This window comes from Crotalus tigris, unplaced genomic scaffold, assembly GCF_016545835.1.
Source record: "Crotalus tigris isolate CLP2741 ecotype Arizona unplaced genomic scaffold, ASM1654583v1 scf7180000018184.2832721, whole genome shotgun sequence".
NCBI classification, from domain to species: Eukaryota; Metazoa; Chordata; class Lepidosauria; order Squamata; family Viperidae; genus Crotalus; species Crotalus tigris.
In genome coordinates, this window is record NW_024096871.1 from 1,133,408 (window position 1) to 1,161,301 (window position 27,894).

Sequence of the window (27,894 nt, forward strand, 5' to 3'; positions counted from 1 at the left end):
TGACCCAGGGCTACGGAGATGAAAGTACATTCACAATGATAATAAGGAATACTTAAAGAAGGAATCTTTGACAGTAGGAAAGTTATCCACAAAAATAGCAATGCTAAATTCCTCTAGATGAATGACATTTCTCACTAATTACACATTACTTTTTATTGATTAAGTGTTGGGAATTACAGAAAATCATCTGTTCAATCTTGTATTATAAACATAATTTAATCACAAGATCTGTGAGTTCCTCTCATTCTTTTTTATTTCTCACAGAAACTCTTTTAAAATACATATAATTATATTTTAATGTAACATATAGTACTGATTTATAATAATTCCAATTACGTGAAAAGGCAAATTAGAAAATAAAAAATGTTTGGCTATGCAGGATAGGCAATCTGGTGCTCTGAGCAACAATGCATCTGTGGATCTCTCCCAGCATCTCTGCCTCATATGATTTTAATATTCTTTATGTTTGCAAAAGACAGCTAGTGGCTATGTTGCATAAAATGTCAACTTCTATAATAAACTGTAATAAACTCATATAAAATAAAAATATCTGACAGAAAAAAAGCTATGGTAAACCAGGGTAGTAAAGAAAAAATAGAAGACTGTAGAGGATTTAACAAAACATCACTAATTTATATAGTGGGTAATTGACATCTTATAACTGGTTATACCCCTCATTCTTCATGGAAGTCCTTTTAGGACAAGCCAGGTTGCTGATGATATCTACTGTTTTTCAGAAGTACATGTTTAAAAATCCCTAATTATTCCATGAATCAAAAAAGATTGTATGAAATTGACCTTTTTTGTTTTACTGAAATCATATATTTAAATTAAGAGGAAGTAGCTGCTATTATTTCAGGCACAGAAGGAAAAGCATATAAGGTTTAGTGCTACAATATGACCAGTAGGCCAACTTTTCTTCAAACCCATATAAGTGCTGACTGGTAGTGATAGCTATCTACATCTACATAGGCCTAAACTGGGAAATGTATTCCAAAGATACAAAATGTAAATGTAAATTATAAAATATTTAATAATGATGCTTACGTTCGTTTTACATCTTGTTCAATCATTCCTCGAAGTTCTTTGTCCTGAAAAAATCTGTTCCAAAGACTCTGCAAAAGGATAAATTATTATTTGAAAGATGATCAATGATGATAGACTACATCAGGGATAGAAATCCTCCAGATATGAAATGGTAGGGCATACAATATCTATGTAGTTGCTAAAAGTCAAAAATAACTTGATAATCAATAGAATAGGCCAGTGGTGGCGAACATATGGCACGGGTGCCAGAGGCGGCACTCAGAGCCCTCTCTGTGGGCACATGTGCCATTACCCCAGCCTCGCCTCCCCCCATGACCTCCTTCTCTCCAGCAGCCCCCCTGAAGGAGAGTCGCCCCTGAGCGTGGCTCACACGGAGCAGCACAGCCAAGGATATGGCAGCCAGGCAGCGTAGACAAGATTCTGTCCTCACACCCAATCGTGCACAGTTGATGCTGCAGGATGTGGGCAGAGGGTGTGATCGCCATAGCGCTGCTGGGCTGTCTGGCGATCTGTGGCGGGCCCTAGAGGTGGAGAGTGGCCCTGTGAGCAGCGGGGCAGGGGATGGGGGTGGAGCAGGGGCGTGGCCAGTTTTTGGGCACTTGGTCTCTAAAAGATTTGCCATCACTGGAATAAGTCATCCTATTTTGCACATAGAAATCATTTTTTCTATTTAGACCCCGTCTATTAAAACCAGGGCTTTTTTTGTCATAGAACGCCCAGAACAGAGTTCTGGCACCTTTTTTGGATGGCACCTTGCAGGGTAGGCAAGGTGAGTTGTATGACATGTGTGAGTTCTAGTACTTTTTTTTTTTTTCAAAAAAAGCACTGATTAAAACCCAGATAAAACATCTTCTTCAATCAGAGCCACAACTATGTCTGTCATAATGCTTACAATGTTTTTCTGAAAATCAAACATTACAACCCTGAATTATATGATTTGCAAAAATTGCAAATATCCCCCTACTGTTTGCTAGAAAGAATGAATTATCTCCAAAGAATAACCTTTGGGATTTTAGCTAATAAACTGCCTGCTATTATTACAATTTTAAAGTATGTCTGCACATATAGTGTACGTGCATGTATATATGCGCATACATACTGCATCCATATATGTATATCTATATATTTATGTAGATATATATGTGCCTTTTATCTAATCCTTTCTTCCAGCTGCTGATACTATTGCACAATTGTTTTGTCCTGGAATAAAACAGCATGACTGTTTTGTTCAGGAAAATTTATCTGTAATTTTAGCTATAATTTTTTTTATTTTAATATTTCAGATTTTGGTTTTCCTAAGCTTTTATCATAACACCCTTCCTTCCTTCCCTCTCTCTCACTTACATCAAAGTGAGCAAAAATTAAATTTTCTCTAAAACACTGTGACTCTTAACTGATCAGATTCACAGATGACATCACCGTATAAATATGGTTCATGTTCTTCAATGCAGAAAATCATACTGTACTACAATCTCCAACTGGATCTACATCACAACAAGAAATTGAAGGCTTGTTGTAATCTTATTATAATCTCTTATGTGGCAAATATAATAGCCTTAATAACGCCTAAAAAGAATTATAGCAAAGGCTTGAACATAATTTTATAAAGTTTGTACGGTTTTCTGTTTGTCTTTCCTTACTCTCATTCAGTAACAGGAAAACTGTTTAATATTATTATTTTTATTCATTGACTATAGTTGTTATTTAAAAAGACAAAATATATTTCATTGGTAAGAATGAAAACTTGCTCAGTAGTGGTGTTAGGTTCTAAAATTAAGCAAATGGTTTGAAAAACAACAAAAAGGTTAAAAAGTTATCAAATGTTTCTGGTTACATGCCATTTTTATAGTAATAAATTGCTATAAAGGCAATCAATCTCTATCTCCATCTCTCTAATATGAAACACTATTCAACAGGCAACATACCAGCATTATTGATTACACTTCATATTCACTAGAATAATTAATCATAGTATATTCAGGTTTTTTTTTAAAAAAAAAACCTGCCGAAATGTTTAAATAAAAAAGCTGATGACTAAATTTATTTTAAATGAATAAGAACAGGTGGCAACTCTGAGAGAATGAAACAAAGTCCTTGCTCTGATCTCTTGCTCATCAAGGCTCTATCAGTAAAAAATGAATACAGAGCAGAGAATCTTCATCCCTGTTTTCTCTTTAAGGGCTGGCACATCAAGGGCATTTGATTACTTCAATAGTAGACTTCAAGGAAAATTTGAAGAGCATGATCATAAAGAACTCCACTATTCTAAAAATGAAAACTTTATATATAGCCCACATACCACTTTTATTTATGCTAGCTAAAGATGACATTTAATAGTGATATAATAATAATAATGAGTGGATGGATGGATGGCCTGATGGAAATAAATGGGAAGAAATTGGTTCAGTTATTTTGATTCTGAGAAGATGGAGATACAGCATCAATAATGAACTATAACAATAATTATATTCCAATTTCTAAAAGAATATTTTAAAAAACGAGTTGCACCTGCTATAAGTGGATATCTATCACTGAACAATTCCCTCTAAATAGCCATAACAAATTCTAATGTTAATAGCTAAAGTTACAAATAATTTCAGCTAAAAATATTTCAAAATTGAGCTGGGTAATTTTCACAAGTTTAGAACACTGAATATATTACAGCTTTATATGTTTTTTCTTCTTAGTCCTTATATGCATAGAGCAGGGGTAGGCAACCCAAAACACTCAAAGAGCCACTTGGACCCGTTTCCCACCAAAAACAAAACACTGGGAGCCGCAAAACCCTTTTGACATCTAAAAGGAAGATAACACTGCATATATCCTTTTTTACCGTATATGAATTGGGTATGTCTAGTTTAGCAAAGAGAAGGACAAGGGGGGACATGATAGCAGTATTCCAATATATCAGGGGCTGCCATAAAGAAGAGGGAATCAAGCTATTTTCCAAAGCACCTGAAGGCAGGACAAGAAGCAACGGGTGGAAACTAATCAAGGAGAGAAGCAACCTAGAACTAAGGAGAACTTCCTGACAGTGAGAACAATTAATCAGTGGAACAGCCTGCCTCCAGAAGCAGTAAATGCTCCAATACTGGAAGTTTTTAAGAAGAGACTGGACAGCCATTTGTCCAAAATGGTGTAGGGTTTCCTGCCTGAGCAGGGGGTTGGACTAGATGACCTCCAAGATCCCTTCCAACTTTACTACGTATGTATGTATGTATGTATGTATGTATGTATGTATGTATGTATGTATGTATGTATCTATCTATCTATCTATCTATCTATCTATCTATCTATCTATCTATCTATCTATCTATCTATCTATCTATCTTTTCTGAGGTTTTCGCGGGTGTTTGTATGTAGGTCTTTGGTTATTCGGGTTTTCTCCTGCGTCAAATTGGAAAATTGCTCCTAGAAGCACGAAGCAGAAAACACCAGCCTGAAGATGATGAATAAGACTACGTCGAAACGTCACCGTCGAAACGTCACCAAGACACTTCCAATACGACGCGGGAGAAAACCCGAATAACCAAAGACCTATATATATATATATATATAATTAACCTAAAAATTGAGGAACGTAGTCTCCTGGGTGTATACATATTCAAAAGATGAGCACCAGGAGATAAAACAATTAAATGTTTAATAAATAGATAACCTAGCTTTCGATGGCTGTATTGCTGCCATCATCATCAGGGTGTTAAAAGCCAGAGGGTGGGGGAGCTCGTTTATAAGCACAAACGTGCATGCACATGGCTCATAGACCTCATTATGGGGCCTGGTCGGTTGATCCTCCCATCACTCATGGCAGATGTATTTCTGAGTTCTAAGTTCCTGCAGCTGATTACTTCTCTGTTGCGCGCGGTTCCTAAGCTGAGAGGCGAGCATTCCATGTTACTTTGCACCAGAGTGACCTGTGTAACTGCAGACCGATCCTGCGATGAAATCCCGGATCCGGCTATCTCCCTCCCCCGTGTCCGATGTAGCACTTTCCGGGGGCATGCTACCCCAACCGTGCTCCCATCTTCTCCTATAACTCCCAACCCACCACCCTTCCGTTCATGGAATGCACAGCAGTTCGTTACGATCTTCGTTCCTGTCAGTTTGGCGTCCGATTCAACTCCTCCCCCCCATTCTTGAGGTGAAACAAGACAGCTCTCCTCACGGCGACTTTGGTGCTTGCGTTTTGGATGATCTGCTTACTGTACCTGGCCTGGATGCCTGTTTGAAGATGGGAACCCCTGGAGTGGATGATGACTGCAACCGTCCCATTAAGGGTCCCATCACGTGTTCCCAAGTAGCACGGTGGACGCGTGAGGGCGCACGCGCGAAGACCGCAGTTGGAATTTCCTCCGAGGGGAGAGTTGACTCAGACGCCAAACTGACAGGAACGAAGATCGTAATGAACTGCTGTGCATTCCATGCACGGAAGGGCGGTGAGTTGGGGGCTATAGGGGAAGATGGGAGCACGAATGGGGTAGCATGCCCCCGGAGAGTGATACGTCGGACACGGGGAGGGAGATAGCTGGATCTGGGATTTCATCGCAGGATCGGTCTGCAGTTACACAGGTCACTCTGGTGCAAAGTAACATGGAATGCTCGCCTCCCAGCTTAGGAACCGTGCGCAACAGAGAAGTAATCAGCTGCAGGAACTTAGAACTCAGAAATACATCTGACATGAGTGATGGGAGGATCAATCGACCGGGCCCCATAACGAGGTCTATGAGCCGTGTGCAGGCGCGTTTGTGCTTATAAACGAGCTCCCCCACCCTCTGGCTTTTAACACCCTGACGATGATGGCAGCAATACAGCCATTGCAAGTTAGGTTATCTATTTATTAAACATTTAATTGTTTTATCTCCTGGTGCTCATCTTTATCTTTTGAATATATATATATATATATATATATATATATATATATATATATATATATATATATATATTAAGAATATTAAAAACAAAACAATGATTCCTGGGTAGACTCATATTAAACAATAAAATATACGAACACCAGGAAGTTATAAAACTATAAAAAGTTTTAATAAAACCAGAATAAAACCAAGCTTTCGCTGGCATCTGCCAGCATCATCAGGATAGTCTCAAGAAGCCGGGCACAAAGAACGCCACACTTATAAATAGCTTCTCCCATTGACTGGAGACTACCCTGATGATGCTGGCAGATGCCAGCGAAAGCTTGGTTTTATTCTGGTTTTATTAAAACTTTTTATTGTTTTATAACTTCCTGGTGTTCATATATTTTATTGTTTTATATATATATATATATATATATATATATATATATATATATATATATATATTAAACAATAAAATATACAAACACCAAGAAGTTATAAAACTATAAAAAGTTTTAATAAAACCAGAAGTTTTATTAAAAGCATAAGTTGGCGGTAAGGAGAGGCGACCAGCATTCCCAAATCGGGGCGCATCTGGGCATAGGTTTGATTTTAGCAACGTGCAGGTGATGGCCAGTGACAGCACGAAGGGGGGCCGGCTCCTTAAAGAGGCGTGGCTCTCCAATGAAGAATCCATCAACAGACATGTGGACCTATGCCCAGCGCATGTAACATTAAGAGCGTGGGCAATGCACGACCGTCCCTCCGGAGAAAAACAATGTAACATTACGTGCCTTCGGCAAAGAGGGTTGACGGAGGAGACGAGCCTTGGAAATACCCAGACAGGGAATAATCAGCAGCAGAGTAACTCCCCACCTGCTGAAACATATGCCCCTCCCCCATGGACACAGGAGTGGATTGACAACCAAGAGCCAAGTGCCGATGAATTGAGGGTCTCCCCGGGAACAGCGAGGAGTTTGACAAAAAAGCGATCTAGTATAGACTTCGGGTTATTAAACAATCATGATTCGAAGGATTGGAATGCCACATGTAATTCCACCGGCGATCCTGCAACTAACTTCACTAATGACATTTCCCGATTGAGCTGTTATTGCCTTGGGAACGCAGGAGAACAACGGGGAGATGAGAAGCCTGTTCGCTATAATCTTAGAGCTTCCACACGCTCCTACAGACATTTGAGAGGAACGACTCCCCATAGGAATGCACAAGGAGATGCAAGTCACGACCGTAAGGATTCCGCCCCTCTCCTTTTAAGGAAGATTGCATACCCCCAAGTAATGAGCGAATACACAAACAACAGTGAATGGACAGCTCCCTCGGAAAGAGGGGTCAGCAATCAATTTGTGGGTGCCATGAATTCTGGAGAGGGTGTTAAAATCACCCCCATGGAAGAAAAAATAGAAAGGGGAGTTAATAAAGTGATACGAAGGATCGGGAAACAGGATGATGTAAACACAATGGAATCTTGGGCTACAGAGACAAACAATGAGGATATAGTTTTGAAAGAGGATCGTAAACAGAGAAACAGGGGGAGAAGAGAAATAGGGAGTACCAAGAAGGAGGATGAGGTGAATAAACAACATAAACACAGACAGTGCAGACATTACGTGGAATTAAGGAGTCCCCCCGACTTACAGTTATGCAAAGAAGGGAGGAAGAGCTGCGGTACCAGCACAAGTAAGGAAAGTGAGGAAATTACAGCTTGCAACACAGAAACTACGATCAAAACGCAGGTGGATTGGCTGGGACCCATGACGAGGTCAAGGAGCTGGGCGCAAAGAACACCACACTTATAAATAGCTTCTCCCATCAACTGGAGACTACCCTGATGATACTGGCAGACGCCAGCGAAAGCTTGGTTTTATTCTGATTTTATTAAAACTTTTTATAGTTTTATAACTTCCTGGTGTTCGTATATTTTATTGTTTAATATGAGTCTACCCAGGAATCACTTTTTTGTTTTTAATATTCTTAATTATATATATATATATATACACACACACACACACATACACACACACACACACTCACACACACCTATCTATCTATCTATCTATCTATCTATCTATCTATCTATCTATCTATCTATCTATCTATCTCATAAAGGTAAAAAAGGATGTATGCAGTGTTATCTTCATTTTAGATATCAAAAGAGTCTCTCTCTCTCTGTTTCTCTCTCCCTCCCTCTTTCTTCCTCTCTTTCTTTCTGCCCTTGGTCTGCCAGTCCTCTTCCCCCCCTCTCTCCTCCCCCCTCTCTTTCTCCTCCCTCCCTCTCTCTGATCTTCTGCTCACCTGGCAAGCTGGCTTCAACAAGCTCTTCTGCTCACCTGGCAAGCTATTCTCCAATAAGCTCAGAGGTAGGCAACCTCGGCTCTTTTATGACTCTTGGACTTCAATTCCTAGAATTCCTGAGTCAGCATAGCTGGGCTAGCTAGCTCTCTCCTGCCTTTTCTGCTTCCTGCAGAGATGCAACAAAGGGAGGAGCTCTGCCCAGTAAGCTTTTCAGCTCCTCGGAGAACACTCTGAGTGCATTCTTTTACACACACACACACACACACACACACACACACACACACACACACAAACACAGAGACAGAGAGAAACAGAGACGCAGGAAAGCGCAAGTGCCTCTCTCTGTCTCTGTCTGCAAATGGCAGAGGAGACTGGGAGCCACAGGGGAAGACTCAAAGAGCCACATGAGGCTCCGGAGTCGCAGGTTGCCGACCTGTGGCATAGAGGAAGTCCTAAAAGTCCTATTCTTATATAAAGTTTGAAAGTTTTGAAAATATTTAAATTCTTGTTAAATGTGTGAATCTACAATATCTTCATTTAAGAATAAATTTTCAAAGAGAAAATAGATTCTTTTCCTAGAGGGGAAAAATACGTTTATCTGCCACACTAAAATTCAAAATACTTCCAGTCTTAGTCACTATATGGTCAACGTGACACTACAAATTGAACAATTAGAAAACACTGGATGCAATATTTTCAGTATGAAAGAATATAAAGCTGTAAGTTTTTGAAAACATATAATAGTAAAAAAATAGTAAAAATAGTAAAAAAAACACTTCTATGCAGATGTTTGTTAACTATGACGAGATTTAAATTGTGATACTCCGTCTTCCTCTTAAAAAGTAGTGAAAAACTTTCCTATACTTAGGGATAGCTCTACTGCTCTAATAATTGAAAATCTGGAATAGTATGTGTATAGGATGCTAGTAGGCAAAATAATTCCATAATTCTACTATTTGTTCAAGTATCTAAACTATAGACATTTAACTGTTGATATAAAACGCTCTTTTAATTTCTTTTGAGAACCAAAGATATAATTGTAGATATGAGGAATTATAAATATCTTGCCTATTTTTATAAAAAACCAAATTATTTACTTATTTTACCAGTATTACAAGGAATAATGTTATTCTATATTTTACAAAATTCTTTTAGACAACTGCTTTTTTTAAATGCACATCATTGTCAAGACAGCATTTTTTTTTAAAAAAAATATATAATTGCAGAATTCATCCTGAACAATTTCTATTAATTCTATTTTTGGAAACACTACGGTATGAAAATATTACAACTAATGAGAATCAGTGAGATTCAGGGAAGTTTTTCACAGTGCAATATATGGCACCCAAACAGAGCTGAAAGGTGGTTCCAGATTTTATAAGCTTTAAATATTGTCATATATAAAGAAAACAGGTAAAGTGCTCAGCATCCCCAAATCTAGGCAAAACAGTAGCTGAAAAACTACAAAGATTCTTCAAAAAAATATATTAATATATTATAAACATTTTTTCTTTAATTTACAATTACACCATTTACAATCTGAAATACTATTGATCCCAAGTATATCTCTGTAATGTACTGAAAAATGGAAAATTACAACAAAGTAATTTTGCCACTCTTGCATAATGGCATATTTATTTGATTTCTCTCAGGTATTTTTTATTGCTTTTGAGGGAACATTTAATCTCAAAGCCAAATTTTTTTAATACTAAATATGGAGGATTTGCAATAACTTTACCTACTGGAATTATACTTTCAACATAATTATTGGATCGTGTACTATCCAATATATTGTATAGTTCTTTGTATTTCAAAGTCCTGATATGTTGCCTCACTGTGGTAGAAGGTTTGTTCCTCGGATAAGAATAACTTGATGGCAAGTGTATATAGCCCAGCAGGATCACTCAAGGTATCTTTATTGGGCAACAACAGTATAGGAAAGTGCTGGAGGCAGTGGTAAAGTATTCTTGTATTTTTTGAGAAAATTACATGGATGGACAATATAAGTTACTAATGATACAGTGCCAGATGCTAAACCCGAGGTTAGAAGGCAATCAACAAATTATTGAGGAAGAACCGGGACTGGAAATAAATGTTGCTATATAATTTGACAGTATAGCTTACAAACTGATCATCAAAGTAATCAAAGTGTGCCTGGTCTTATAAACAATATAACAAAATGCAGCTATGTTCACAGAAACTGCCATGAAGAAAAATGCAAAACTGTAAAGATAGAATTACAATGGGTACAGATAATTCTTGCTTACCAAAAGGTAATTGGAATGGGGAACTCAGTTGCCAACTGACATGTGCAATGTCATGTGGACTTATAATAGCAATCTCTGTTGCTGATTTTAGATGAATCCCATATAGTCATAGGATCCCAAAGTTATGTGATCACCATTTGTGACTTCCTGCTAGCTTTCCTATTGCTTTTTGGTAGCTGACAACAAAAATTGCAAATTGTGACCTTGCAGGATTCCAGGACATAATTGGGAGGTAGTTGCCAAGTGCTGGAATCACAATCACATGACTGCAGGGACTACAATGATTGCGACTTTAAGGACCTATCATTCAACATTGTTATAAATTTGAATGGTTGCTGAGAGAGTGGACATTAATCAGGATAACCAGTATATGGAACATAAGAAGCCTTAATATGGGAAAGCTCAATATAATGCAAGATGAAATAAATCAAACTGCAAATTGAGAACAACAAATTAAACTTGCCTGGAACAAAAACATTAAAAACAAAGAAGGGATGGTATTGCTTTCATAGTTAGGAAATATATTACAAGAACAGTACTTGGCTACAATGCAATCATGACTAACCATGACCAAATACTATCAATTAAACTTCTTGGACAATCAGGATGTCAATATGGTTGACATAATTAATATAGCAATTATCCAAGCTTATGCTTCAATCATAGATACAGAAGAAGAGAGGTTGATGAATTTTATGATCAAATTCTATTTGAAATTAACAGCACAGCAATCACAATATGCACTTATGCCTGTAATCTGGAATGCCAAAATTGGAAAAATTAAGGAAGAAAATATAGTTGGATAATATGGCCTAAGAGACTGAAATGAAGGAGGAGGATTTCTGTGATGGAATGTAGTAAGATAAATTCCCAGGGAGGGGTGTATTCTAAAAGAATAAGAAACAATTCAATCCACATATTTTGTATGAAAGAGGATGAAAACAGAGTCTTCTTTATAGTTCTTAGAGTATAAGATAGATGTAGATAGTAGAGTGCTTTCATTTGGCAAGATTCTGACTATACGTGTGGAAACAATCATTATATACATGTGATAAGGCAAAGAAATATTGGAGTAGGATTCATATATTAATGCAGAAAATTCTTAAAGTGAACATAAAGATTAAACCAGAAACTTTCCTTCTGGGTCTAATGGAAAGAGAACTGGAAAAAAAATGGAACTCTTATTTTATATATGGTGATGACAGCAAGATTGCTCTATAAACAAAAGTGGAAGGATGGCTCGATTCATACCACGGACAAATGTTTACCAAATCTGATGGAATTAGCAGAGATGGCCAAATTGACTGTGCTCATAAAAGAAAAGACTGTAAGTACTTTTGTTTCTACTTGGAAACCGCTTCAGGACTTTGTGCTTGAGGTGGAAAAAAATGATATTATGATTTTGGGTTTTACCGATTAGACTGATTTGCCGATACAGAAATGGTTAGCGCATACTATAGAAATGTAAAAAGTTGAGATTTGATTTTAATGTCTGATTTTACTGCAACAGAGTTGGAAGTCAATGCCTTTTGTTTCTTTCCCTCCTCTTCTTCACACCTTTTTTGTTTTCCCTTTTTCTACTGTTGTCCCCTACTATTTGCTTTTGTATTTTCACTTGTTTGTTATAAATTAATAAAACTAATAAATTATTATATGTAATTTTTGGTTTTGGGGTCTGAATGATACTCAACTCAAACAACAAGATCAATGTGTATATATGTGGACATTATCAAATGTAACACAGGCAGTCATTGCCCTAATAATGGTAATCGGGACAAGGAATTTCTGTTGCTAAAAACATGATTGTAAACAGTGATGTAACATGACTGTGTCACTTCACAATTTCAGTTCCAGAATTTCTGTTAAGTGAAATGCAAAATATTATTAAGCACAACATCATGAGATCCCCATTGTGACCTCTTTCCAAACTTTCCCACTGACTTTTGCTTGTCAGAAGCTGGCAGTGAAAGTTGAAAATGACAATCATGTGACCCCATTGGATACTGCAAGGTTGTAACTGTGAGCTGGGCAATGAGTGCATATGACTAAAGGGATGCTGATCATAAGTATAAGGACCAGTCATAATTATCACTCATTCAAAACTTACAATGAGTGATGGCACTCATCACTCATTCTAAATGCAGCCTTTATTCCTTTGATAACCTTGCTGGGCTTATATTCTCTTGACATAACTTCTCGGGATTCTTGACTATCCATTCTAGAAACATTCACCACTATATAAAGTAATACAAGTCTTTGGGGTGCGGGGAGCAGGGGTTTGTTGATGGCACATAATCCAACAAAAATAGTTCTTAGTGTTTTATTACTTTTTAATAGACTTGCAATATGTCCAGAGAAACATGCTACTCACTAGCTTAAATGTTTATATATAAATAATCTTTTAAATCACATTTTAAATAAAAAAATTTATGTAGTCAAAAATATAAATGCAACCTAGTTACCCCTTCATCCTGTGAGAGTGGATTGTTGATCATTACGTCTTGCTGACCAGCTTTCCGAGGGTTTGTAATATGCTGTAGATAGGAAAAAGGCATTACTGTAGCTGTATTTAAAGCATAATGAAAATATGAATTAAAAAATAAATAAATTACCGTTAAACCCTACTTACAATTTCTTTTACATTATTGTATAATGCTCTTAATTTTATTGTTTTTGTAATCCAATGATTTCTATCAGAAGGTAGAATATTCAGAAATAGCTGTAAAGTCAAACAAAACATGGGTCAGAAAAATAAGCATCATTTTTAATATAGCGTATTTTCTAAAAGAAATTCTCTAGAAATGTGAAAGAAATTTATTTACAATGGATGCAAAGTCATTTGAATTCTATTTGTCAAATATTTTTTCATATATCACTAAAATAAATTGCTTATAATGCCTCAACACATTATTTTATGTCAATCATTTTTGTGATTAATGAGGAAATCAATTAACTAATAACAAAATTGAAAATAAGCCACTTCAACATGTTTATCTGATAGTAAAAGCATACAAAATATGTAACTAGTCTTATCACATATTGTTCCTTTTCTTTTACAATCCAAGTGGTAATTCTAAATGTAGAACTTAAAAGTTTAAAGTTTTCAGGCTCCTTAAAATAGGGCCCTTACCTTTTTGAAGCAAATATAATCACTTTGTACTTCCATGCAGTTATGGATTCCAAAATATATAAATTAAATAAAACAACTGATTTATAATATAACTAAACTGAAATAATGTAATGTAATATACCGTGTTTTCCCAAAAATAAACCCCCACCCTGATTTGTGGGGGTGGGCCTAATATAAGTCCTAATTAGGACTCCACCCAATCCATCCCACCTGGCTGCTGCAATGGGGCAGGAGGCCATGTGGTACATTGCGCTATTGCCACCACAATGAGGTGAGGCAGGTGTGGAAGGGGTGGAGCTACCCTATGCATCCTGCACCTGCTTCCTTCAGGGCTCCTCCCAACCAGTTCATGAGACTAAAACAAGTTCAGTCAGACCTTTCAACTTTGTAAGATCTTTTTTTTTTTCTGACTGAAGGTTTGACCGAACTTTTTTTAGTCTCGCGAACTCCATTTCCCTGCAGCAGGAAAGATACGTGCCAGAACTGGAAAGCAGGTTAGTGAAGAATTTTTTTGCTTCTGGGAAGAGGGAGGAATTTGGCAACAGTGCACCAAGCTCAATAGCAGCACCAGGAGAAGCGGCAGGAAACAGGGATGCCATTTCGAGAACAGAGAAGGGAGATGCAGGGCGATATAGGACAGCAAACAAGTGCTCTGCATTTCTGTGCTCTACTTTGCATTGCTGTGCAGAACTGTTCCCCTCCTGCTGATGGCGACGGAGGGCTGGTGGAGGGAGGCGGCAGTCACGGCATAAGCCGTGGAATTGGTGGAGGAGGCAGCGGCTGCCGCCAGGCAGGTGATCTGTGGGGGTGAAGCATGAAGAAAGCCCCTCCAGTGTCACACAGAGGCAGCGGAGCCTTTCGCCATCACTCCCCCTGGCTCCAAAATGGCAGAAGGGGACTAAGTCTACCTCGCCAATCCTCCGTATGGCAGCATGGCAGTCCGACTCAGGAGGGGAGTGAAAGGGAGCAAGGAATGGCTTAGCTGGGGAGGGCCCTGAAGGAAGCGGATGCAGGGCACATGGGGCAGTTCCACCTCTTACCCACCTGCCTCGCCTCATTTTGGCAACAGCAGCATGATGTGCCATGTGATCTCCTGCAAGCGGCTGCAGAATTGGACCAGCAGCTTATTGATGCTGCTGCGGCGAGGCGAGGCAAGTGTCATGGAAAATATAAGGCACCACCCTAAAGTAGGATCTTTTGGAGGCAAAAATAATATAAGACCAGGTCTTACTTCCGGGGAAACACAGTAAAATATAATAATATAATATAATATAATATAATATAATATAATATAATATAATATAATATAATATGATGTGATGTGATGTGATTGATGTGATGTGATGTGACGCGATACAATAATACAATATAAAATTTTTAAGAGGTCTCATGTGAGAATAGAAATTTTTTTAAAGTTTGAACAAATTTGTTACATTTTAGCCATTTTAATTTTTATTTCAAAATTCAGCAATCTAATGGAATACTGATTCTTGCTATAATGGATCATAGTACTTAGCATCTTACAGTTCTTTTTAAAATAAGAAGGAACTGTTTTCTATTTTTTAAATTCTTGAAACTCTTATTATTTCATTTCTAATGGTGATAGGGTTACTCTGTTTTCACACTTCTAGTTTATCATTAGTACAAACTTGGGACCTAGTATTCTTGGTTTTGAAGAATAAGTCCCCCTTGAATTCTGTTGATCCTTATCTAGAGCCAATTTGGTTTTGTTAGTTACCTAGATTTTTGTGTATAGATAGCAATAAAAAATACCCTGTGCTTAAACTCAATGAATGGTCTTGGTTCTTTGCACCTGACATGCTGGATAGAGAGACAATGACTAGCTTTTATGCCTAAGTTAGACCCAGAACTCACACTCTCCTAGTTTCTAGGCTGGCATCTTGACCACTATACCAAACTGACAAAAAAAACTAAATACTGGACCATTATATTCATTATATTTACTTTGAATTAAATGTAAATTTATAACAACTATTACTTTTTTTTATCCCAATAGCAATCACTATTCCTGAAAATGTGGCCCCATATTGCAAGTAAAATATATTGCTTAGATCCAATTTTGAGCAGGAGTTGGCTAAAAAATCTCCAAGAATCCCTTCCAAACTTATTATTTTATGGGTCTATGCTAACTAACCTGAAAAATATATCCACCCTTGCTTTAAATTAGGCACAGACATTTCTTCTTTGTGTTTGAGCAACAATTATATTTGTGGATTGGTACCCAACCCTGTTCTTCAGAGTTCTTCCCTCTCCTACGCTCTGCTTAGTACCAGAATTTTCATTCTCTCTTCTCTTGACCAACAAGGTTGCTTTGTTTTCCTGGAAAATTTATAGACTCGGGAAAGAAATATTTGCATCCAGTAATGGCAACCAGTGGCCTTCTGGATATTGATTCAAGAATCCTTCACTACTGATCGTCTCCACTGCTTGAATACAAAACAGGTTTCCATGTGTAATACAGACAACTTTGATTTTTCTATTTCAGCTTTAGTATCTCATAATGACTGTTTGTTTCATAATGGTATCATAGGAGTTGCTAATTCTGAATTTGTAATTCTGAACTTGTAATTTAAGTATTATAAAACATACTATAAACATCTCAAGATAAGCATAAACTTTAAGCCAGCTTTTAATTTTCTTAACACATCTTGCTATTTCCATAAGGCATTTTCTTTCATTATTTAATGGAGAAAAAAATATAACCTCTTCTAATCTCTACATATTTCTTTTCAGTCTGTTAAAATAATCAGCTGATCTATGCTCTACTGACCCAAAATATTTATCTTTTTACCTTTTTAACATATATGACTTCTTATATGACCTCCCAATAATCCTGACCTGATGTAACCTCCCCATCGCAAGACTTGTCACAAGATTCTCACTGATGAGTCACAACTGACCCATCACAAGATGCTCACTTGACACACCCACAGTGAAGCTCTTATATAAAAAAAGAACACTGACACCTCCTAAACCACAGGTCGGCAACCTGCGGCTCCGGAGCCGCATGCGGCTCTTTGAGCCTCCCCTTGTGGCTCCCAGCCTTCTCTGCCTTTGCAGAGAGAGACAGAGACAGAGAGAGGCAATTGCATTTCCCTGCTTCTCTCTCTCTCTCTCTCTCTCTCTCTCTCTCTCTCTCTCTCTCTCTCTCTCTCTCTGTGTGTGTGTGTGTGTGTGTGTGTGTGTGTGTAAAAGAGAGTGCACTCACAGTGTTCTCCGAGGAGCTGAAAAGCTTTCTGGGCGGAGCTCCTCCCTTTGCTGCGTCTCTGAGGAAGCAGGAAGCAGGAAGGGCAGGAGAGAGCTAGCTAGCCCAGCTAGGCTGACTCAGGAATTCTGGGAGTTGAAGTCCATGAGTCATAAAAGAGACGAGGTTGCCTACCCCAGAGGTTGTTGGACAACAGCTTGAAGCTTGCCAGGTGAGCAGCAGATAGGAGGGGGGGGGGGAAAGAAAGAGAGAGAGAGAGAGAGAGAGAGAGAGTGGGGGAAGAGGAGTGGCAGACCAAGGGCAGATAGAGAGGGAGGGAGAGAGAGACCCTTTTGACATCTAAAATGAAGATAACACTGCATATATCCTTTTTTTACCTGTGTGTGTATGTAATTTTATTCTCTTAAAGCATTCTCTTGGTGATCATTGTTTTAATAGTATGGATATTCCCAAGAGTCATATTTTTACTTTTATTTTTAATGTGTGTATGTGTGTGTGTCTCTCTCTCTCTCTCTCTGTGTGTGTGTGTGTGTGTGTATATATATACACACACACACATACACATATACACACACACACATACACACACCTATAATAAAGGTAAAAAAGGATATATGCAGTGTTATCTTCATTTTAGATATCAAAAGGGTTTTGCGGCTCCCAGTGTTTTGTTTTTGGTGGGAAACGGGTCCAAGTGGCTCTTTGAGTGTTTTGGGTTGCCTACCCCTGTCCTAAACTCTGATGAAGATATTACCTAGCCTGGTAATGAAATGTTCAGAAACTAACCCACAAGCTTGGAGAATGAACCTTCACTCTCATCCTATATCCAAGCTACAGATATTTGCCACTACTGCATGACTGTTTATGCTAAAAATAAATCTACTGTAATTAATTTGAATGAGACTGATAATTTTTTTACATTATTATTGCCATTTTTGCTTAAACACAATTCCAAAATTTGTTGGAATTCTATCTATGTAAAGTCTATTCACTTCTGGCCCATTTTGAAATATATACATGTTTTGAATGTCTAAGTGAATGGTATATAGTGGTATGGCAGGACTATTGTGTTTTGTAATATAGTAGGATAGATCTTTAGTTATATTATAATACAGCCACTACTATTATATTTGACTAAAAATTTTTACTGATTCTTGTTGATCACAAACATTACTTTTTTTTTCTCCAGATATTTCAGAAGCAACCATGGATATTTCACTATTCTAACAGATATGTTTCATTTAAGTATACTTTTGTGATCACTCAATATTTTGTTAAACCAAATATTCCGTCATCATTCCATATATCTGACCAGACATCATCTTTCAAAACTTTCAGCTACAGTATTTCAAATTAATTCCTGTCTTGTGCATGGTAACAGCTCATAAGAATACCAGACTGAAATTTCTTGGAAAATGCTACAGTTCTTTACACTAGCAATCTTCAAATGCATCAGATAATGTGGTGATTTATTACAAGTACAAGCTGTAAATAAGTATTTTCTTCTTACCTTCCAGCAAACACTACGAAACCTGCTGCTTCTCAGCTGCCCATTAATCCCCTTCAGCCGTATGGTTGCCAAGTAATTGTTGTTTACAAATAATTCTTCCCATTCTTTACTACGTGGAACAAACATAAGAAAATAACTTCTTAAAATTATTATTAAAGACTTAGCTAAGTGAGAAGCAGTGTAACATAATTTGAGATAAACAAAAGAAAAGGAAGTTTTAAATGTATATATTTAGCACTGTCCTATTTCTAAACGCATGGTTGTCTTTTTGGACACATTTCTTCCTCGAATTTAATGAATATGTAGATGACTGTAATTATGCCAGCAACTGAAATTCATAATGTCTATGGAGGCTATTCCATTTCCTCTAAAACGTTAGCAATGCAGCTCAGTGAATAAACAAGAAAAATGAATATTAATACAAGCACATTTGGGTTTCACCCATAGATAAAACAGTATCTATTTAAAAGGACACCTTACTCCAAAATTATGGATCAGAGAAGTATAGCATTGACTGATAGTTCTTCACATGATAGATTTCCTTAAATGAAGCTTCTTTTCTTCATGTTATCAAGCTGGGCAGTTAAGAATGATAGAAGATGACTTCAGTTAACTTTTAGCGATATTTACGCTTGCAATCTCTTTTACTTCTTTCTACATGAACAGTTTTAAAAATTTAACAGGTGCTAGCTTTTTTTAAAAAAAAAACCTGAAATAAAACTCCTCACTGAATAAACTGTTAAAAGCAAGCTTGAATACCTTGCAGTACCTACGGCTGGCTAGATAAACAACCTAAATATGCCTCCCAGGCACAAAGACACCAGGGGCTTAACACCTGTGCTTCATTAATATACAAGTAAATCTACTCTGCTGGGAAACAATTGGAAATTAATTGTCTCAAACCATTTATAGAGAATTTGAATACAAGAATGAAACTGTATTTCCTTTATTTTTCACAGAATGCTATCACTCACTTGAGAAGCTAAAATGAAATAGTCTAAAGATTTTCTTTATTCATTAAGGTGTTGAAGATGAGATAAGTAAAACAAAACAAAAACACATTATCAGGTATATATGTAAGTAAAACTGAAGGAATACTTGGTGTTTAAAAGATGCAAGATGAGTTATAAAATTACATCATAGCAGAATATTACCTACACCCAGGAAGGAAGCAGCACCTAGCTTATCTTGGGTTATGAAAAAAAAAGGAGCAGAATATTACCTACACCCAGGAAGGAAGCAGCACCTAGCTTATCTTGGGTTATGAAAAAAAAAGGAGCTAGGTAGAACTGATTAATATTTTTTTGGGAGATCAAACAAAATATATGTCTGCAAGCTAGATGGGAAAATAAAAAAAATGCAGAAGACGGTAGCAAAGAACTTTTATATTTTTCCCATGAAAATCACAGGGACATGCTCATGTTATCACCAATCAAGGTACCGTATTTGTGTAGTACATTTTTAAAAATATGTTTGTTCTATATTGCTCTTATCTATTTTGACTAATGAAGTTAATAAATATCTATTTTGAACTTAAACCATAAAAGTAAATTTCCAATTACAAAGAATATTCATTCATTTCATCTTTCTGCTTCTCACCATATAAGAACTGAGAAAATATTCTCTAGAAAAAACTAACATCCAAATGAGAATTTTGTAGTTTCTGAGGCATTCATACATTAATTTTTATCCCCCATTGCAAAAAGATTTCAAGCAAATGCTTTAAATTTCTTGGAGTTTTTAGTTTGTTTATTTTGATTAAAATTTTATCTACATGATTGGTAAAAATCATTTTGAATTAACCCAAATGTTGGGATACCTCATTTTAGTACCCCAAAGGTAATTATATGTTAAAATTGTGACCTTAAGTTTTATATTACTGCAAGACATAAATGGATCCTTAGTTGGAATCATTAATAACTATACTTTAATACTAAAACTATCAAGTTAGGCTCTTTAAATTCATGTTGAAGAAATTAATGGTTAATTTTCCGGAAACAGTAAAGCCTTGCATCTTATTTAGCATATTTCTTTCTAGGGCTAATTTAGAGTGTGATATTCATTTTACATTGATTTATGTTGAAATGTCTAGTTAAATATTTGCTACTCTGTTACACAATTGTTCTAATAAGTTTTCTTCTTAGTTAAGTATCCTTTGAGTTTAGCTTGCTATGGTCTATTAAGTATCCTATATGCACATAGATATCCTACTGCTTTTGAAAATCATTAAATAATAAATTTCCATCAAATGTCAAGGTGCTGGGAATATAACCACACATAATTTTATTGAGATTAAAACAAACATGCCATTGGAAAAGTCACAATTTTAAGTGGTGTTTTGAGTGGCAGGAACTTTGTGGATGGAAGTAAAGTATATATGGACCTATGAAGCACTGAATCAAAGCAGCAGTTGCTAAGCACATGGATCAGAGCTGACGACCTACTATGCATGCAGTATGCTTTGTTACTGTTATTGTTCAGAGAGAAAACTCTTATTTTCTAAACTGTTTGTTATGGGAAAAGAATTAATGTGAGTGCTTTGTTATGTTTTGTGTTGTTTTCCTTAGCAACTACATACAGTACAAAAGAAAACAAGTAAACAAAAATAAAAGCAATAAATGCAAAGAAGGCATTAAAGTTTTTTTTTGTCATGCATGCATGACAATGCTACCGAAATTTTACGAAAAGGAGGATGAAAAGTATGACAGAGTTATTTGCTTTGAAGAAGGCAGTGGTGTAGATCTTCATAACAAGTCTTTTTGAATGAAAGGATGTGGATATGGAAGAACTGGTTTATATGATTTTTTTTTCAATCAGCCTTCAGATCTGGGCCTGGGACAATATTGACCATATTTGCAGATAGTGGTGAGACTGAGATAATGTTTTTCTGTTTCATTTCTCAGTATATATTGATCATATACTGACCTTCTAGAGTTGATGTGTATGTGTGTACATAATTCTTTTTCTTTCATCCATGGCAATTCTAGATGGTGTTGGATGAGAAAGATCCAACCCCAACCCAAAGTAATAGGGTCCATATGGCTCGCCACTTATTCAACTTTTATTCAATATCTGCACGAGAACCTGGATAATATCATTCATCAGTATGCAGACAGGTATTTATAGTCACTTCTTGCTTCAGCCATGTAATATCACTGCTTTCTAAGCTGCAAAGCTTACCAATGAGCTTCTGTATGCAATTAAAATGTTGTCACCATTAAAGCTCTTCATCCCTAAAGACCTGGTTACCTATTGGCCTTTTTTCTCATGTTTCTGTCTGACCACTTAGATACATCGACATACTATAAATCTATAAAACACTGTAACAAAGATATAATATATTCCTGGTTATTAATACCAGCTAATAAATGGACCACTGTCCTCTGTACCAACTGTAAGTTCTGAATGGTCTTGAAAAAATCCATGTAGATTTATTGAGTTGATGCATTATTTTCTATCTTGTCAATATTTTTCAGAATTGGCTCTATCTTACAGATATACATGGAGAACAGTATTATTGAGAGAACCTGGCAATCAACAGTAGTGGTCTTGAGATGGGTTTTTTTTTTTTTTTGCTATTGGAATGTTAATGTTAATTATGTAGTAAAGATTATATTAGATAACCTTTGCCATTTTTTTTACTGTGGGTACAATGGCACACATTAAAAATGAAATTTAGTTGCTTGCTCTCACAGTTTACACATACATAACACACATTTAAACATACTATATACAACATATGTATAACAAAAGGGCTAAACATTTTTTTAACATTTTGAGTTGGCAGAGTGCTAATCCATATTGTTCCCCAACTTGCCAAGTGAATATTTTTTGTTTTTGTTTTAATATTTAAACCCAACATTAGAAATAAGGGAAGTGCATTTTTGAGGATGTTTATACAATCTGAGAAAGTGAAGAAAACAAAATCAAAGTCTTTTCTCTGGGTAAAATAATTTTAAATGCTCGTTCATCTGTTTTTCAGGTACTCATTTAGGTGCATCAAATAAAAGGGACATATCTTTACCTATTCTTGTAACTACTAAAATATAGAGACAACTGAGAAAATTCTTCTCTACTTTCAAGCATTATAACTGTTCTTCTTAATTCCTATGCAGATTAAGAACACAAAGAAAAGAAACAATGGATAAATGTTCATGATCGCCTCTACTATAGTGAACTGTTTTCATCCATCTATTGAATTCTGTTCTCCAGATCTACTCCAATCATGACTTATCCCCAGGAGAATTCAACATAAAGTATTTGAAAGGGAGACATATTTAATGGTAGTGCTCCCAGGCTTCCCAAGCAGCTCTAATAAAATTCCAGTCTATGAGTCTACTGTATATTGAAACAGTCATTGCACACAAGCTACAAACCCTCCTTTTGTGTACGAAACAGCCTATTAAGCCCAATTACCTCATAGGACCATTATTACTCCACTCTGATAATTCTTTTTGCTTTCTGTAATACTGCTTCTCAAAGCAATATAGACTTTTTTCTACCAGGGCCAAAGAAGTGAAAAAAAAAATCAGCCAATTCTTCTCCAATAATCACTTCAATACTGGTTTTATTAAGCTCCATCCTTTAGACAAATAACTTTGCAAATCATAGCCTATGAAACTCACAGGAAATTTAGTAGAAATATATAAAGCATATTCAAGCCCAGCACCAGAAAGAGGGAAAGTTTCAGCATTAGAATTGCAGGTGCCAAAATCAACCAGATAAACACTGTTATCTATAATTACTTCATTTTTAGCTTAAATCACAGGTAATGAGGGAACTCAAGTCTCCAAAAGGCAATTAAGAACTGTACATAGTCTGCTTTCTGTACAAAGAAAAATATTTTAGAAATGGATCATGGTGTTGTACTTTTAAATTCTTTGTAATCTTCTTTAACATAATAGACAAAGTAATGACTAGCCTCACATTATTTGTGATCGAATACCGCTATTGATATTGGTAAAAATCATGATCAAGCTCTAAAATATCCCAGGGGAATCTAAATCTTAAATTATCCCTGCAAATTGTATTATGATCACTACCTACCTACTTACTTACATTTAGATACAGTATTAGATAAGAAAATAGTTATTCTGCAACAAACTTGAAACCACTTTAAAAAACCTCAATTTTTTTTAAACCAAACACTTCCATTTTTTCAATACAAATGATTATAATGAAGTATCAAAGACTTTCTGATTTTCTATTAATTTAAATTTTATATTTTTCTGTAGAGAAATTTAAGACAAAAATAAAGTTCCATCACACAATTATAAGAATAGAACTTTGGGGAGACAGAATAGCTCAGACTTTTAAAATCCTGGCACTTAACATTTGTTTAGAGATGTATGATGAAATTGTGTAATGCAGGGGTCCCCAACCCCCAATCCGTGGACCGGAACTGGGCCACAGCATGCCAGCAACTGGGCCGCACAAACAAGCAAAGCCTCATCTGTGGGATGCAGGCAGCACACAAAATCACGCACTCTCTGGTCCGTGGAAAAACCTTACTCCACAGAGCCAGTCCCTGGTGCCCAAAAGGTTAGGGATCTCTGGTGTAATGTATTTATTTATATTTATATGCAGTTCAAGTAAAAGTATAATAAGAACCAGCTCAACAGTACAACAATTAAAATATTCACTGGCTATGAAGCCAGTTTGTTGTCTTTCATGTAAAAAATATTGGGGTACATATTAACTATGCACTTGGGGCGAAGATATTCCAAAGTGAAGGTGCTGCGATAGAGATATATTATCCCAGACAGAGAGAACATAAAAACTCCTTCACCAAAGGAGAGTTAGACACATCTTTTTAAAGAAGCCAAACCCATTAAGTTTTTTTCAGGTTATAAACATACTAGATGACCTACTGGGAGGCAAAGAAGGACTCATAAAAGCAGTATTACACAATTATAATGGTTCTCATACTCTAACAAATAACCCACATATTTTGCAATAACTGTAGACTTCAAGGGCTTTGAAGTGGCAGTAGTTTGCTTCAGAAATAATGAGTTACTATGATGAAGGCCTTTTGCTCCAAGCAAAGCCTCAACTGTCATACCAATTAAAGCTGGTCATATTAGTTTTTTCAGATATGTTTTTTTTTACAAAACCTTTTAAATGGAATTTTATCACAGCCAATAACTGAATTAATTCACAAAAATCAATATAAGAGAGTTATTTAACAAGCCTCTATAATTCCAACATTTCTTGAACATTATCACACGAAACAATAAAAAAATCTTAAAACACACACCTACATGCACACACAGGAAAAGTATAAACATGATGGTTAATACTTGAAAGTAAAAGTTTACCACTTGCAGCAAGAATGTAATGTTGAAAAAAACAGCTTTTGCAGACTCTTAACTTGGCCAGCAATGTTCCCGAGATTCTGCAGCAGCTGTTCTTGTTTTTTAGGTCACTAAAAACCTTATGGATTAGTTTAATTCTCAAATGATCAAGTGCCAGGATGATTACAATTTAAACAAGAACAATTCAACACCCCAGAAACATGGTATGATTTAATTGTCAGTTTCAGTTACACTGGCACTCTAGATTAAAGTTTTGGATTAAGAAATGTTGGTGAAACAAAATATCCATGTTTTTTTATTCCCACAGTATTTCAGACTTTTAATAAATAATTTAATTATATTCACTTTAGTAATGAGCAATTGATGGTATTCACAAATAGGTGAATTTGCTGAAATTTAAAACATCTTTGGCTAAGGTATCAGTATAAAATATTAAAGATATTGAAGAAATAGAATTTTATTTCAAATTCTATTTTTTAATATCTTAAATATTTTCTTTAAAATTTTTTAACTGCTCTTTAAATATATATATATATGAGATTGAATTTTGTAATCTAAAATTTTTTCTTTAATATTTCTGTAATTTAGAATTTGTGCCAATATATTCTTAGAGTTCTCAGTTCGAACACATATGGTCCCTCCTCTGCAAAGTGACTTACAGAAAGGAACCAACCTTATGCTATCACAGTTTCCATTAATATTATGAAACTGTCTTGTTTCACAATTGCTCCTTACATTACAGCAGAGAAAAAAAATTGGCCTCTGTATTAAGACATGAACAGTTATATTAGCTAGGTCCCATTTTTCCTCTCTGTGATCTTTGTTTCTTCCACATTCAGATCCATTAAGGAAACAAAAATCTGAGCATACTGTCCACGCAGAAGTACTATGCATTTTTACACTGCTGTTTCTCATACATGAATACCTGAACCCAGTTTTTATGTTAGAATTATGAACAGTGAGTTTTCCCAAAGTTTATTCCAGTGTTTGATTTTTTTCCCCTTTGCTAACATTACAGTTTAATTTTACTCCAAAATACTGAACAGGTGTTTCATAAAAGAGAATCACTAATGCACCTGGAGAGATTTGAAAGTATAGATGAAACTGGCCCATTTAATGAAAAAAAATTGCACTAATATAATAAATACAAATAAGTGGGACTGTAAAAGAAACTCCTTGTAATGCCTTTGGGATAAGATCTGTATTCATAACTTGTCAATGGGCAACCATTTTATATCAAATAAATATTATAGCAATGTGTTTCCTTGTCATTTGCACAATAAGTCTAGTTACACACTTGCCTTAGAGCAGGGGTGTCAAACTCAATTTCATTGAAGGCTGCATTAGCACTGTGGTTGCCCTCGGGAGGCTGGGTGGATGTGGCCAGGGTGGTTACGGCCTACTAGGTGGGCGTGGTTGGAATGGATGTGGCCTACTAGGTGGGCATGGCCAGTTCTACATCATTCACATCAAGGGTGCTTGTGGGGGCCTGTGCAGGAGTGGGACAGATCTGAAGGTCTCTGGCAGAAAGGGGTGGGACCAGGGCAGAGCCCATCAAGCCAGATATGCGAAGTAAGCGAGGGCCATTTGCTGGCCACTTCCAGGCGATGGGTGCATTTCTTCATTCCTCATAAAGGATGACACCTCCCCAGCATGCACCTAGGGGGTGGGGCCAACACAGCAGGGGCTGGTTCCTCGCTGTTTCCAGATGGCCTTCTGGAGCTAAGACTGAATGCATTTCAGCATAGATGACCACCACAAAATTGTACATTGGCTCCTGGCCGGCCTGGGCCAGGGCCAAGGCCAAGGCAGCGGGGGCCATTCCCTCACAGGATGGCTTTGCGGGCCACATAAAACCACTTCGCGGGCTACATCCGGCCCCTAGGCCTTGTGTTTGACATGTCTGCCTTAGAGAATTACAATTCCCTTTTCATATATATTCTTATAATCTTATCTATTTCAAACAAAAACAAAATGCCTAAAATGTGACTGCATTGAGTGCAATTTATTGAACAAAATTTTAAAAGAAACTTGCTATGTAGAAAGACAAAGAGAGCTTTACACACATAAAGCCAATTGGCAGAAGCAGCAAACCAAGATTCATAGTAAGACTCTTTGATAGCTCATCCTGGAAACCATGTAACTAGCTTGTCTACTATTCTTCCTTACTGACTTTTTCTTGATTAATTAGAATGTATCATTTTCTGAAAGATCTGTCTATCTACATTTGTGTCACTTATCATTAGACATGGACAACATAGTTGTATTCTACAAGATCAAAAAGCTGAGCTAAAATATCCTGAACTGATATATAGCTTTTCTGGATTATGCCAGAAAGTGACTTAATCCTGCATTTGGTTTCAAACTGAACTTGAGAGGGAATTGTCAAGGAGTCATAAATGTATCTGAGATAATATAGAGCCCTCACATTATTTTAGATATATCAATATGTACTTCCAACTTACCTGGGAATAACTTGGCCTTGCTTGAAGGTAGAGTTAAATACTGTATTAATATTAAAGGTTTGTGGATAGATTCATTGCAATGCCAATAGTTTGTATATATGAATAGAGCATTTCAGTAATACTATACAGATGAGTCCATGTTACATGACACAAACCTGCACTTAACCTCAAGCATTCTGTATGGTTTTCTCTGTGAACTACAGATTTATTCAGAAAATTCTTGTAGTATATGTCACAAAATAAGAAAAAAGTAATACAGATAAAGCAAATCAATATTTACTAGAATAAATCATTCAAACTAACATTTATAAATTCAAGTAAAAAGTGAAATTAATGTAAATATTTTAAGTATATAATTTACAATTTACAAGTTATTTTTTCTTAAAATTACTGTCCATTGAATAAAATGAAGGCCTAATTCATCTACTTTAAAAACAGAAACATTATTGATAAATATTAGTATACATTGAAGAAAATACTTGTGAAATGCTAAAAGTTAAAAAACCTCACCTTCACTTTTATTTCATAGGTCACTGTTATATTATCTAATAAGATAATTAAAAACATGCAAGCAGCTGGTACTGCGGCTAAACAGATTAATGTAATAGTCTGTAGTCATATGTGCTGGCAAGAGGTTCACCTCTTTGGCGAGAAGAAGGTCAGCTGCCCTTGGGAAGGAGAGAAAGACAGCATTTATACCTTCTAATGATATTATACTGCAAAAGATAGAAATCCATTGTTTGTTGACTGAAAGAAAATACTTTAATTA

At 36.2% G+C, this 27,894-nt stretch overlaps 1 protein-coding gene across 3 annotated transcripts in view; it reads right to left on the reverse strand.

The window, feature by feature from the left end:
- TBC1D5 (TBC1 domain family member 5) overlaps positions 1–27,894 on the reverse strand; it is a 376,566-nt gene that overhangs the window by 135,707 nt on the left and 212,965 nt on the right. For all 3 annotated transcript variants that reach the window (XM_039348847.1, XM_039348846.1, XM_039348848.1), the window contains exons 5-8: positions 18,347–18,455; positions 13,110–13,199; positions 12,943–13,014; positions 1,048–1,115 (exon numbers count right to left, since the gene is read on the reverse strand). In XM_039348847.1, coding sequence (XP_039204781.1) covers positions 1,048–1,115; positions 12,943–13,014; positions 13,110–13,199; positions 18,347–18,455 — 339 coding nt within the window. The remainder of the gene's footprint in view (positions 1–1,047; positions 1,116–12,942; positions 13,015–13,109; positions 13,200–18,346; positions 18,456–27,894) is intronic.